Source organism: Helianthus annuus, chromosome 13 (genome assembly GCF_002127325.2).
Source record: "Helianthus annuus cultivar XRQ/B chromosome 13, HanXRQr2.0-SUNRISE, whole genome shotgun sequence".
In the NCBI taxonomy this organism is placed as follows: Eukaryota; Viridiplantae; Streptophyta; class Magnoliopsida; order Asterales; family Asteraceae; genus Helianthus; species Helianthus annuus.
Window position 1 is genome coordinate 136,169,338 of NC_035445.2, and position 13,378 is coordinate 136,182,715.

The window sequence follows — 13,378 nt, forward strand, 5'->3', positions numbered from 1 at the left end:
CATAGGAATCTTTGTATCGTTGCAGGTTAACATATCAACTTCTTTGAGTATCTTGTTAACATAGCCTGTCTGCTTAATGGCTATCTCACCCCCCTGCTTGAATAACTTCTATTCCCAGATCGTATGCTAGCAATCCTAGATCGCTCATTCCAAACTTGTTTTCCATCTGAGACTTGAAAAGATCTATCTCCTTCCTTGAAGTTCTAGTGACTATCAAATCATCAACATAGACTCTGACTACCAATGCAGAAGTCTTACTTGTCCTTGTATCGATTGCTTGCTCTAAAGTGCACTTCTTGAAGTTAAGTGACTTTAGTGTTTGATCTAACTTGCTTGTCTCAATCCATACAGTGCTTTTGATAGTTTGTAAACTTTTCCTTCATCTCCTGGCTTTACAAATCCTTCTGATTTTGAGATATAGACCTCCTCCTTGAGATCTCCGTGTAAGAATGTAGACTTCACGTCTAAGTGATGTACCTCCCAACTTTGATATACTGCTAAAGCCAACATTAGTCGAACTCTCTCTATGCGTGCTACTGGTGCAAATACTTCATCAAAGTCTATCCGATGTTGCTGTACATAACCTTTTGCTACCAGCCTTGCTTTATATCTTACGACATCTCCATTTGCATCTTTCTTAGTCTTGAATACCCACTTTAAACCTATTGCCTTGTGATCTCTTGGCAACTTTGTCAATCTACATGTGTTATTCTTGTTTATTGAGTCTAACTCAGCCTTCATTGCTTCAATCCATTTTCTATCACTAGATGCTTCCTTGTACTTCCTTGGTTCTTCTTCAACAAGTAGTAATTCGTGTGGATCTACTTGAATTTCCCCCGTCTCTTCATATAGTTCTTTGAGACTTCTCAAGTTTTACTGGAGTGTCACTAATACTCCTTGTTGTACTTTAAGATGTAGATGGACCTCTACTTGATAAACTGCTTGAACTTCCTGATGAGTTTTGATTGTACAAATGTGCTCGCAGGGTTACATAGGAGTCTGGATTATTTTCTTACTGATCCACTCCTGAATCTTCATGATGTGGTCCGCTACTATCAGGACTACTTGGTGCATTTTTTTCTAACTCTGGTGGGTTGTCATCTTCTTGAATGATAAAGTTTTTCTATTCGGGATTTCCTGAATCTATAGCTTCCATATAGCTATTCCAGTTCCATGGTTGACCTTCCATGGACTTTACATCTCTACTAACACATATCTTGTTCTTTGCCGGATCATATAATCTAAATGCCTTTGATCCTTCTTCTATTCCAAGATATACCATAGGTGAACTTCTATCATCTAATTTCTTTTGTTGAAGTGGTAGTACCTTAGCGTATACTGTGCAGCCAAAAACCTTTGGGTGTTCCAGATTCAGCTTTCTTCCTTTTAATGCTTCATACGGTGTCTTGTTCACCAAAGCTTTCGTTGGAACCCTGTTTAGTATGTATATTGTATGTCTTATTGCTTCACCCCAAAAATTCCGTGGCATGTTCATTGCCTTGAGCACACTGCGAGTAATTGATAACATCGTCTTGTTCCTTCTTTCTACTACATTTTGCTGTGGGGAATACGGCGTTGTAAGCTGCCTTGCTATGTCGTTGTCTTTGCAATACTTGTTGAATTCAGCCAACATGAATTCTCCTCCTCTGTCTATCCTTAGAATCTTTAACTTGGATCTTGTTTCTGTTTCCACCTTTTCCTTGAACTGCTTAAAAGTTTCGAATGCTTGATCCTTGGAAGTTAGTAGATATGCCCATATGTAGTCAGTGCAATCATCTACAAGTAGAAATATATACTTCTTCCCAATATGTGTTGGTGGGGATATAGGACCACACAAATCTCCATAGACTAAATCCAGAGGTTTTAGCAATCTGAATTTCATCTGATTTGGAAATGTTGTCTAACTATGTTTCCCAAATAAGCATGCATCACATACTTGACTGGTATGACTTATTTGAGGGATTCCATGTACTAAGTTCTTTCGAGTAATCTCTTTAATAACATCGAAATGTAAATGGCCTAACCTCGCGTGCCATAACCATGCTAAATCTTCTGTGTTTGAGAGTAGGCATATTGGCCTTCCAATCTTCAACTTAACTTTGTACAACCTGTTCTTCATTCTTCCGACTCGCATCGGTAACTTTCTATTTCTGTCGCGAAGTGTTAGTAGGTCTCCATCCATAACTACTTTACAACCTATTTCCGTGAGTTGTCCAAGGCTCAATATGTTGCTTTTCCAGACTTGGAATGTAATATACTTGAGAAACAATCTTCTGTTCTTGGTTTTGACATTCCAATAGTATTGAACCTATGCCTTTAATCTCTACGTGCGACTCGTCACCGAAACGTACTTGACTTCTTACGTTTTCATCTAATTCTCTGAAGTGACTTCGTACACCTGTCATCTGGTTGCTTGCACCATTGTCTAAGTACCACAGACTTTCATCTTCTGTGGTGTACCTTGCTAGTTCTATGCGTTCTTCGTTTAGTAGAACACTTTCTTCAACAATGTTTTCTTCTTTTATTGCCATTAGCAATAATACTGGTGCTTCGTCTTCCTCGACGAGATTTGAGTGTTTTGTACGACTTCTTTTTCGGGATAGTCTTTCTTAAAGTGTCCAAACTTTTGACACATGAAGCACTAGATCTTACTTGGGTCTATTTGATTCCTTCCAAACTTCCTCCAATTCCTAGAATTTCCACCTCTAGGTCTATATGAAAATCCTTTGTTCTTAGTGCTTTGCTTGTCTTTATTGTCTCGCCAATTTCCACGCAATTAGTTGAACCTGCCACGCCTGCAGTTTCCGAACTGTCTTCCTCTGCCAGAGTTGTTGTCTTGATGTGTAAACATCACCCTGTCTTGGCTATCTCCTAGGTTTCCTTTCTTTAACCTGAGCCTTTCTCCGTAAGTGTTTAACCTTCCTTAAGTCTTTAACCTTTCAACTGCTTCTTCTAGCGTCATCGTGTCTAGATCGGAGTATTGTTCTATGGAGACGATAATCTGAGTAAATTTATTTGGTACGACGTTTAGGATTTTGCGTACCTGAGTCGGTTGTCTCAGTGTTGTCCCTAATTCACTTGCCCGGGTAACAACACTATTTATCTTTGCGGTGAAAGAGTCCATAGTGTCATCTTCCCTCATTTGCAATAACTCAAATTCCGACAAGAGTGTATGCATTCATGCCTTTTGTACCCGATCAACACCAACGTGTCTTCTTTTCAAATTGTCCCAAATCCCCTTTGCAGTTTTACAACTTCGAACTTGCAATACAACATCTTCCGGTATTGCTTAGAACAAATATGCAATTGTAGACTTGTGTTTTTTAACATCCGTCTGTGCATTTTCAGCCGATTCGATTGTTTCCAAAATTCCATTCACTTTCAAAATCGTTTTGATGCGAATTGCCCAAACCGTATAGTTTGTCGGTTTCAAAATTGGACATTGAAACTAGGAAAGAGAATTTCCCTCCTTTTGAATTACAATTTGTTGATTCAAACCTCCTATCGTTCCTAACATACTTTCTGACCGAACGATTTGACAAAACTTGTAATCAAACAACTTTCCTTGTTTCAGCATTCCCTAACCACCAATACAAAACTCCTGTACCGTAAACCTTGGCTTTCTTGGTTTCAATAAACCTTCAAATCGTTAACCCGTGTGTAAGCCCAACGCGTAATAACCGAAAAAGTATAACTAACTAATTCGCACTATAACTCCAAAATCAAAACCCTAGATTTCTAACCCTAGTTTGATACCACCAATACAAAACTCCTGTGCCATAAACCTTGACTTTCTTGGTTTCAATAAACCTTCAAATTGTTAACCCGCGTATAACCGCAACGCGTAATAACCGAAAAATTATAACTAACTAATTCGCACTATAACCCCAAAATCAAAACCCTAGATTTCTAACCCTGGTTCGATAACCTTGAACCGAAAAACTAAAACTTGCGAATTGAAAATTAGAATGATAAAACCTGATCGCGAATGATTCATGCGATGCCTAGAGCCTCATGCTCTGATACCAATTGTTGCCCAGAACGTGATCTTTGATCTCTAGAACAATCAAATAAAGTAACTTGAATATAACTTGAATATCTAAAATACATGAATCTTTTACTATTGAAATTGAAACCCTATTTACACTACACCAATGGATGCGACTGAATAGACGTGTCTCTTCACGAATACGTATGTCTTTTGAACTTGTGGATGAGATTGGAACTTGAAGAGGTGCATCCCTTGTTCTTGTCTTGAAGCCGTCAATCGAATAGATGTCTCCACAGGAGACATGTCGATTCATTTAAGGAGTTGGTTATCAACTTCTGTTTTGCCACATAAGGTCCCATACTTCAAAACTATCTTCTAAACTATCTATTAACTATATACGAAATAACCCGTGTACTTGGATGTGAATGATTAACGGTTTCAAAGACTATCCACATTGCAAAGCTCCCAAGGGTGTCCTGTCCCCCTCCATGTCAGCTTGCCCGCTTGAAATTTTCTCATCTCACTCCTGCTTTTCACGGGTCTCACTCGCTCTACTCTCTCCTCTCCCTCTCACAATATCGAACTCTAATGAAGCCCTATGGAAGGGCCTCTCCAAGTAGTCCAAGGGCATGCATTGGAGACGTTCTAAGTCAAGAGGGTTCAATAGTTGATTTCTCTTTTATTTTATGTAGTTTCTTAGTTTAGGTTGTTTTCATTTTCTTAGATTTATTTTTATATAAATAGATGTCCTTACCTCATGAGAAACACACAAATACAATAATTTCCAACCATGGGCATGTTAGCCTTAACCATATTGTTCACATGAGAAATGGGTCAAAATCAAGATTGAGGTGGAGAAGGAAGACGTTAGTCTTTAATTTAAAGAGAGAAAGATCATACGGGTTAGAGGTAATTTTTGGTGAAATATTTATTGAGTCTCTTATATTTAAATTAGCAATAATTGTTAGTTTGAATTAGAGTTAAATGTCATTTTAGTCCATGTGGTTTGGGCCATTTTGTTGGTTCAGGCCCAAAGTCTATACCTACACTCACATATAGAACAGAAGTATATATATTTGAATACTTGCTGCAACTCTAAAGAAATATGTATGTGAACAGTGGACTTGAAAGTGACGTTTCACAAAGTAAATAAAAGTTGAACAAAAGCTGCTGCACTTCTCATTAAACATGAACTTGGCTTTTATAGCCATACAAGATGCGAATAAAAACAGAATATAAAAGATGCTTTCCTAAAGAATTGGTAAAACCCATGACTCCATATTTATCCAACGTTTATATCCACCTCAAGATTCAGTCAACCCAACTACCAACTCTAACTTATTAAAAACTATTAAAATAAACCATAAAACAATAAATGCCATGTGCTTTTATGTCTTCATGTATCCAACATGCAAACTGCAAACGTGACACAAGAAAAATCCATGCAAACAACCATCTTATTCCATGCAAACTATCGACCAACTCATAACCCGCAACCCGCGACCCACGAACAAACCCGAATAAAGCCAACAATCACCCCCTTAATCGGTGCTTGTTCGTACCGCTTTCTTCACAACAATGTCAGTTCATCATCTTCACATCGGTTCAAGTTGAGCTCTTCCGTTTTCTCCCACTTTGGACACTCCGATATATAATGCCCGACCTGGTTGCACTTGTAACATTTAACACGACTCTTGTCCCATTGTAATCGACCGTCTCCTCGACCTCTCCCGGACTCCCGACCTCCACCTCGGCCACGCCCATAGTCTTCGCGGTTCGATTTACTACAACCACAATGCTCACACTTGTGCTCCTTTTTTTTGCCTTCTCTTCTGCACCTGCAAACAAGAGTTGGTTTTGATGCTCGGCTTGAGTCTCCTCATCCTTGAACCGTTCCTCATATGCCTTTAGCCGGCCAACAACATCATCAAAACCGACGGTCTTCAAGTCTACAAGCTGCTCTATAGACGCCACCATATGAATGAACCGTTTAGGTAACCCCATAAGAAATCTCTTCACCACCTTTGTTTCCTCTATTTCTTAGCCGAGTGAGGCGGCTCGCGAAGCATATCCCGACAACCTATTAGCAAAATCATCGATAACTTCTTGATCCTTCATTTTCACATTATCAAACTCTCCCATGAGAGTGTGAAGTCTTGCTTCTCGAATCCGTTCCGCACCCAAATGACGGGTTTTGATGGCACCCCACATCTCCTTCGCCGTTTTGAGATTCCCTATTTGCAACGTTTGTTCCTCGGGAATAGAATGAAACAAAAGAGCGATTGCAACATGATTCTTCTTCGCATCCACGTTGGTTCCCGGTTCGATTTGCTCCCACACCCCGTGAACATTGAAGATAACCCGCATCTTCATGGCCCATACCGTATAATTCGTGGATGACAACACCGGGCATTGAAGAGAAAGAGTGTTGTTCTCCTTAACGGTGACCAAAGCTTGATTCTCTGTATTAGGCATAGTTGTAAAATCCTGCTCTACCAAAGATTAATAATCAACTAAAACACTGCTGAAAGTTGTACCTGCAAACAGCTTTTGCTACCTTTCTCCTACTATTTTACACACTTGATTATTACCTTCTGGTCACTTAATCTCTCCTTCGTTCTTCCATCAACAACTGGGTTAACAAGCCCGCTGATTTGGCCTTAATCACGACTTGTCTCCGCTACCCCCCTCTTGATCCCCCTAGAACATAAACTCTCGAACCCGCTGACCTGTGATCACCTAGTTCTCTCCGATCACTGCTGATCTGTCGCCTTCGATTACTGCACACCGGTAACTTCTGATCGCTGCAGCCTTGACAACTCCGATCACTCCTTCCTACGATCAGATCAGAATGTAGCCCCTCTTCACTCGATCTAAGCTCTGGTCCCTTTTCTCGGAGGATCGAGAATAAACCTAAACCTTGTTATACAAACTCACTAGCGAGTGCGGAATCCAAGCTAGCGAGCAAACCGGGATGATGCAAGAACAAACACAAGAACACACAAGACTCAACGATTAACACCACTTGTATTAATGCGTAGAAAGTTTCCGGTTACAAGCACAGACTGTTACGTGTAAAACAGATAAGAATTGAAAGATACAATCTGTTCGAAAGATCAATATTTGTTCGAATGATCAACAAGGTTCGAAAGATCCTTGTTGAGTTTCGAACAAAGACTTCGAAGGATTGACTTCGAAAGATTGACTATACGAAGGATCCTTATCTTTCGAAAGATGATTTCGAAAGATTCTCCTTATGTTTCGATCACAGGTCTCGAAAGATGACACTTGTTCGAAGAATCAACAGTGTTCGAAGGATCACTGTTGATGGCTCGAACGATAACCTCGAAAGATAACCTTGAAAGATTCACCCAACACGAAGGATCCTTATCTTTCGTAATGAACAGTAACTCGAAGGATGTATCTATCGAAAAGATTCCTTGACTCGAAGGATAACACACTGACTTCGAAAGATGTTCGAAGGATGGTTATCTTTCGAATCTCCTTGATCGAAGGATGATCCTTCGAGCTCGAAAGTTATCTTTCGACGGTCTGACACACTGACAAAAGTACGACAGGTTGGTGAAAAGTTGATGTGGTTGGTGAGCCAACTTTCGGCAGAAAGGTATGTGCAGACACGACTTTTCACCAACTTTTTGACTTTCAAAAAGTTTTCCCAAAATGGCAACCTTATCAACAAGATCTGGTCACCGGAAACACACCGGAGATATGGCCGGAAAAATCAAAGTCACTTAAAAACAAGTTTTCAAGTTACCCAACCCAACCTTGAACACTCCCGAAGGTTTAGAAACCGTTTTTCAGTTAAAACAAGCAAGAAAACCACCAAAAACTGGTGCTAAACCAAGTGTTCAAACACACCAAGAACTCGAACAACCCGGTTTTAAACAAGGTAAAGAGCCAAGCTCTGATACCACTTGTAGGTCCCTTGTCGCGGAGGATTACGAACCTAAACCTTGTTATGCAAACCTACTAGCGAGTGCGGAATCCAAGCTAGTAGGCAAACCGAGATGAAGCAAGTAGAGAAACAACACACAAAAGTTCACCGATTAACACCACTGTATTAATACGTATGAAGGTTCCGGTTACAAGCACAATGTTTACAATCAGTTTGCAAACTCTCAAAGTGGATGTGTGTGTGTTTCGGACAGAACTCTCTCTAACTTTCTGTCTATGTGCATCTAAGTGAAACACAACACACTGCATGGGTATTTATACCCAGCCCATGTTGTCTATCCCGAAGGATCCGATAGATGGTCCGAAGGATCATCTATCGAGGACAAGTCACTCGAAGGATTAGCTGAGACCTCGAAGGATGATCCTTCGAGGTCTAACATTCGAAGCATATCTTTCGAGCACCTCGAAGGATCAACAGTATCCTTCGAGGCTATCCTTCGATACAGACAAACATACAACTTATTTGCCAAGTCAAACTAGGAGGATAGTTGACTTGGTCAACTTACAGACCAACTTAGGACATCGTTTACATACAGACCGAATACAGACAAAGTACAGACACAAGTGCACCAACAAGCTCTGATACCAAATGTTGGTTCAAGCCCAAACTCTATACTCACACTCACACTCAGGTACAGAATAGAAGTATATATATTTGAATACTTGCTGCAACTCTAAAGAAATATGTAGGTGAACAGTGGACTTGAAAGTGATGTTTCACAAAGTAAATAAAAGTTGAACAAAAGCTGATGCACTTCTCATTAAAAATGAACTTGACTTTTATAGCCATACAAGATGTGAATAAAAACAGAATATAAAAGATGCTTTCCTAAAGAATTGGTAAAACCCATGACTCCATCTTTATCCAACGTTCATATCCACCTCAAGATTCGGTCAACCCAACTACCAACTCTAACTTATTAAAAACTATTAAAATAAACCATAAAACAATAAATGCCATGTGCTTTTATGTCTTCATGTATCCAACATGCAAACTGCAAACGTGACACAAGAAAAATCCATGCAAACAACCAGCTTATTCCATGCAAACTATCGACCAACTCATAACCCGCAACTCGCGACCCACGAACAAACCCGAATAAAGCCAACACATTTTGCCAGTTTAGTTCAAAGGTTTCATTTTTTCATCTATGGGTCCAAAAAGGTTTCACCGTTGCCATTTTAGTCCACTGGGTTAACTTTATCCATTTTTTCTTTTAACGAGAAGAGCAATTCGGTCATTTTATATGGCTAAATTGCCCTTCTAGTTAACAGAATTAATAAGATATATCTAGTTGGTTTATTTATTTAGTTTATTAAATGGGTTTGAGTCCTTATAAGTTTAGAATTGTGTCTTTACAATAAGAGTTATGTAATTCATTTATTTGTGTGTTTTTTCGGTGTTTACATTAATAAAAGAGCGGTGTTCGTTTGTCTCGTTTTCTTGTGTTTGATCAGAGGTGTTTGGGCAACAGACCAGTTCCAGTAATCATGATTGAGTTGGAGTTTGTGTTTGTGTTCCAGTTTTCAGTAAAACTGGAGTTTTAACTTGTAGTTTTCTAGATAGATATTTTTGTGTAACAAGTTAGGCAAAATAAACACCTTTGCTTTAAACTGAGGACTTGTGTTATGTATGTTAGTATAATCTAAAGGGTTGATTTGGTTTGATTCAGTTTCCACGTTTAAATTTATCTGGTTTCCTTTTCTTAGCCTTGTATTTTATGCAAACAATTGTCATTTTTCAGATACATTTACATCACCACCATATCATTTTTTTCTTTTTTACTTTTATTGATGTCATCATGTCAAGAAGGTGCAAGAATAGGTCTTAATACCAATAGGATTGTGTGCCCATTGTCTGCGAACACACGTACATCGCAGTGCTTCAATAATCTTAAAAGCCTTCGGGCCTCGTCTATACTTGGCAAGATGTTGTCCCTGCCGCTGAAATGCAAATATTGTAGACATATTAGATTCCATAAGTTCATACGAATTCAGAAATACATAGAGAACACAAACTTTAAACCGGGGACTTGGCAACTATTAATTGTCAACTAATTGGCACAAAAATGTATAATAAAAAAGAATCAGCTATGATTATCCACAGAAGAAAGGAACCTAGCAAGCACAAGTACTTGAGATGTAATAGCATGGAGACGAGAATTGGCATAGGCAGCTGCTGATCGAACAAGCTTTACCCTCCATGTGAGTGTGTCTTTGGGTAATATTTTGAGCATCACCTAGCAGGAGAATCATAAAAGATAGGAACAGGATGGAGAAATATTGATATTAAATAGTAATTCAAACAAAGTGAAGTAACACAAAATAAAGCAAACTAACAGTATCAGATAAATGAGCCAACTCTACAAGATAAACTGTTTACTTTCAAGAGGTAGATCAAGTCCTCCATCGATGCTCACTCAATAAATTGTTTGTAATGAAATAAGCTTAACTATTACATTCCCGAACGCTTCTATATAGATAGTTAAAAAAATACCAAAACTACACTTACGTAACTAATTTAGTACCTAACAAAAGATTTGTCCAAGATTACACTCCTACAAGACAACAAGAAGTTTAGGAATTTATGTACCAACCAACTTCTCATACCAATCAATAATGTCCTTTTTCCGAGTTTTAACCTTGGAGTTCTGTCATCCACAACAATGCTTCTAAAACATGTTGGTGGTATGATACATGCCCACGTAACCGGAACTACTACCCAGTTTTTATTCTTTGCATGATGTTTCTTATTTTTGCATGTTTTTATTTTAGTTGATTGAGTGTGGAAACCAACTCACCACTCTTCCATCTAGCTGACAATTAGGAGTACTTTTAGTTCACATTTTCATCCATGTACTATTTACTTTCATGTATTTAAGTTGACAAATGATGAATGAAAAACTAGAGAAAATTGTTGCAAAACTAGTCTTGTTCTTGGAGCCTAACCATCTGTAGATTGACCATCTCAAATCGGCCTTTAACATGGTATTTGAGGTCAAACAATCTTTATGAAACCAATAACTCTCATGTCTATGTGCAATGAATACTAATGAATACTCATGTCTATGGATAACATTCTTTCATGATTTAGTTGCCATCCCAATGAATACTAATGCAAATTATTACGAAGTGAACTTTTGACCATTCCTTGATTCTCTTAGACTTAATACAAAATTAGCTTTTGTCCCAACGATAGCATTGGGATGTAAGACTCATAACCAAAGAAAGCTCTACTGCTTACTAGAGCTTGTTGTTGAATGTTTTGGGATGTGGTTTTTTCAAAAGGACCAACCCTCCTGTTTATACATGCTAGCCTAACGTTCAAGTACGATCCAAAACGTTCTATATCTAGACTATTTTGTACATGTATTCCTAGTTCTTACTAGCATAATCTAGACTTTTCCATGGATGTATCTTGACTAGTCCATGAATGATCTAGGTAGAATTTTCGTGACTAATACACGCTATGTATCTATGTATCTGCTACTTAAAATTTAGGCGTGCCATGACAATATGCCCCACTAGTGATTGTAGGATTGCAGGTGAATTCGTCGCATGCCATACAACTTGTCACTTAGCCCTTCTGATGATGAAAGAATCCTTGCGCTCTTGAGCTATGCCTTGTTGATGATGTATGATCCTTAGAGGAATTCCTTAATATTCTAGAGGCCAGGAGGATAGTTTCGATAGCTTGTACACTCTAGAGTATGCCCTTCGGCCTTCACGTATCAGGTATAGTGTATGTGCTTATGAAGATGGTTAAAAATTGTTGATACATTTTTGTGTGGACGCGGCACGTTCGGTTCGAGCCTATCTAATTTGTTTTGTAACGTTAAATGAACAATGCATGTTGCATTTAGATTATTAGTTGTCTAGGTGTGTGTTTATATAGTTCACTAGGCCAAATCTTCATGTGGGCCAAAACCTCATTTGGGCTTTGACTTCTTTGGGAAAAACTCCTGCATGACGAAACATGATGAAACACAAAGTGTTTCATCACACTAAATGACAAAACCATGATGAAACACAAAGTGTTTCATCACACTACAGGACAAAGGGACGACGAAACACACTTGTTTCGTCGACTGTTGGGCTTCTTCAGGCCCAATGTCTGGCCCAATGTTGTTTCGTCGAGCCCACTCTTGGTTTCGTCGATGTATGGCCCAGGCTGTTATATAAACACCTTTCTGGTTTCACTTTGAAACCAGATGAGAGCATACCCTGAGAGTTATTCTGTCAAACTGTGTGTGTATCAGTCAGTCTTGGTTCTCATCCCATTTAATCAATAGATTGTGTTTCATTGGTTAATTTCGTGTTGTTACTATCTGTGTTTGGTTTGGCATCGTTATGGAGATTCCGCACCCGTGACATTGTTTGTTATAAACAAGGATTCGGTTGTCGTTCTCGATCCTCAGATTTCGGGACCTACAAGTGGTATCAGAGCTTTGGCTCTTATCCTTGTTTAAAACCAAACATCGTTGGATTTTATCAAGTGTTAAAATTGTTTGTGGTTGATTTTCTGAAAACTATTGTTCTTGAAAACTCATAATTTTCTGGAAAATGAACTCTTAAAATCTGTTGGATGTTGTTTGTTTGCTAAAAGTTTTATCAAAAACCTTGTTTGTTTGCATGATTACATAGTAAAACCGGGTTTTTAGTGAAAGTTTTGTGCAAATTTGTTGTTCGGAAAATTTATCGGTGACCGGAATCTTCAAATCTTCATCGTGTTCTTCAGCAACCTTCAAAGGATTCTTCAAACTTTCCACTTTTTGATCCTTTATAATGTTACTGTGCAATTTGTTGGAAAATTAAAAATTATATTTGATTTGAAAATTGTGTTTTCAGGGCATGGTGTGTTGTTCGGTTGGTATGATAAGGCATGGTGAAGTTTGAAAATTGTGGAGTGTGTCAGTAAAAGATAAGGCAAAGTTGCAAAATATCTAACCAATCTCACCAACTCTTGAAACCTTATCCATTCTGTTTCGTCGACATTAATAATCATTCAATGTTTCATCGCCAAGTTCACAAACAGGTTTCGTCGTTTATTAATCATCCCTTCTGTTTCGTCGATTAACAAACATCAACCATTCAGTTTCATCGCCAAGATCTCAACATCAGTTTCGTCGCAGTCTTTCTCCATGTTTCGTCGATCTTAATTCAACACAAAACAGTTTCATCGCATACATATAATTGAGTTTCGTTTCATACATATAATTGAGTTTCGTCGTCTGATATCACAATCAGTTTTGTCGTTCATTATCAGAAAGAGTTTGGTCGAGATACTTGTCATTTTTAACAGAAGACTTGCAAAAGTGTCTTAACAGTGTGACCAGGTTTTCAATTTCATACACCAATCATGAGTTGTACTAGCCCTTGGGATTGGAGTACGGACCCACAACTACGTCAAAA

The 13,378-nt window shown here is 38.5% G+C and overlaps 1 protein-coding gene across 6 annotated transcripts in view; it reads right to left on the minus strand.

The window, feature by feature from the left end:
* The window catches only part of LOC110903272 (acyltransferase-like protein At1g54570, chloroplastic), a 57,180-nt gene that overhangs the window by 4,434 nt on the left and 39,368 nt on the right, over positions 1-13,378 (minus strand). For all 6 annotated transcript variants that reach the window (XM_035982532.1, XM_035982531.1, XM_035982530.1 and 3 more), the window contains 2 exons: positions 10,085-10,206; positions 9,802-9,910 (listed from right to left, as the gene is read on the minus strand). In XM_035982532.1, the coding sequence (XP_035838425.1) occupies positions 9,802-9,910; positions 10,085-10,206 (231 nt within the window). The remainder of the gene's footprint in view (positions 1-9,801; positions 9,911-10,084; positions 10,207-13,378) is intronic.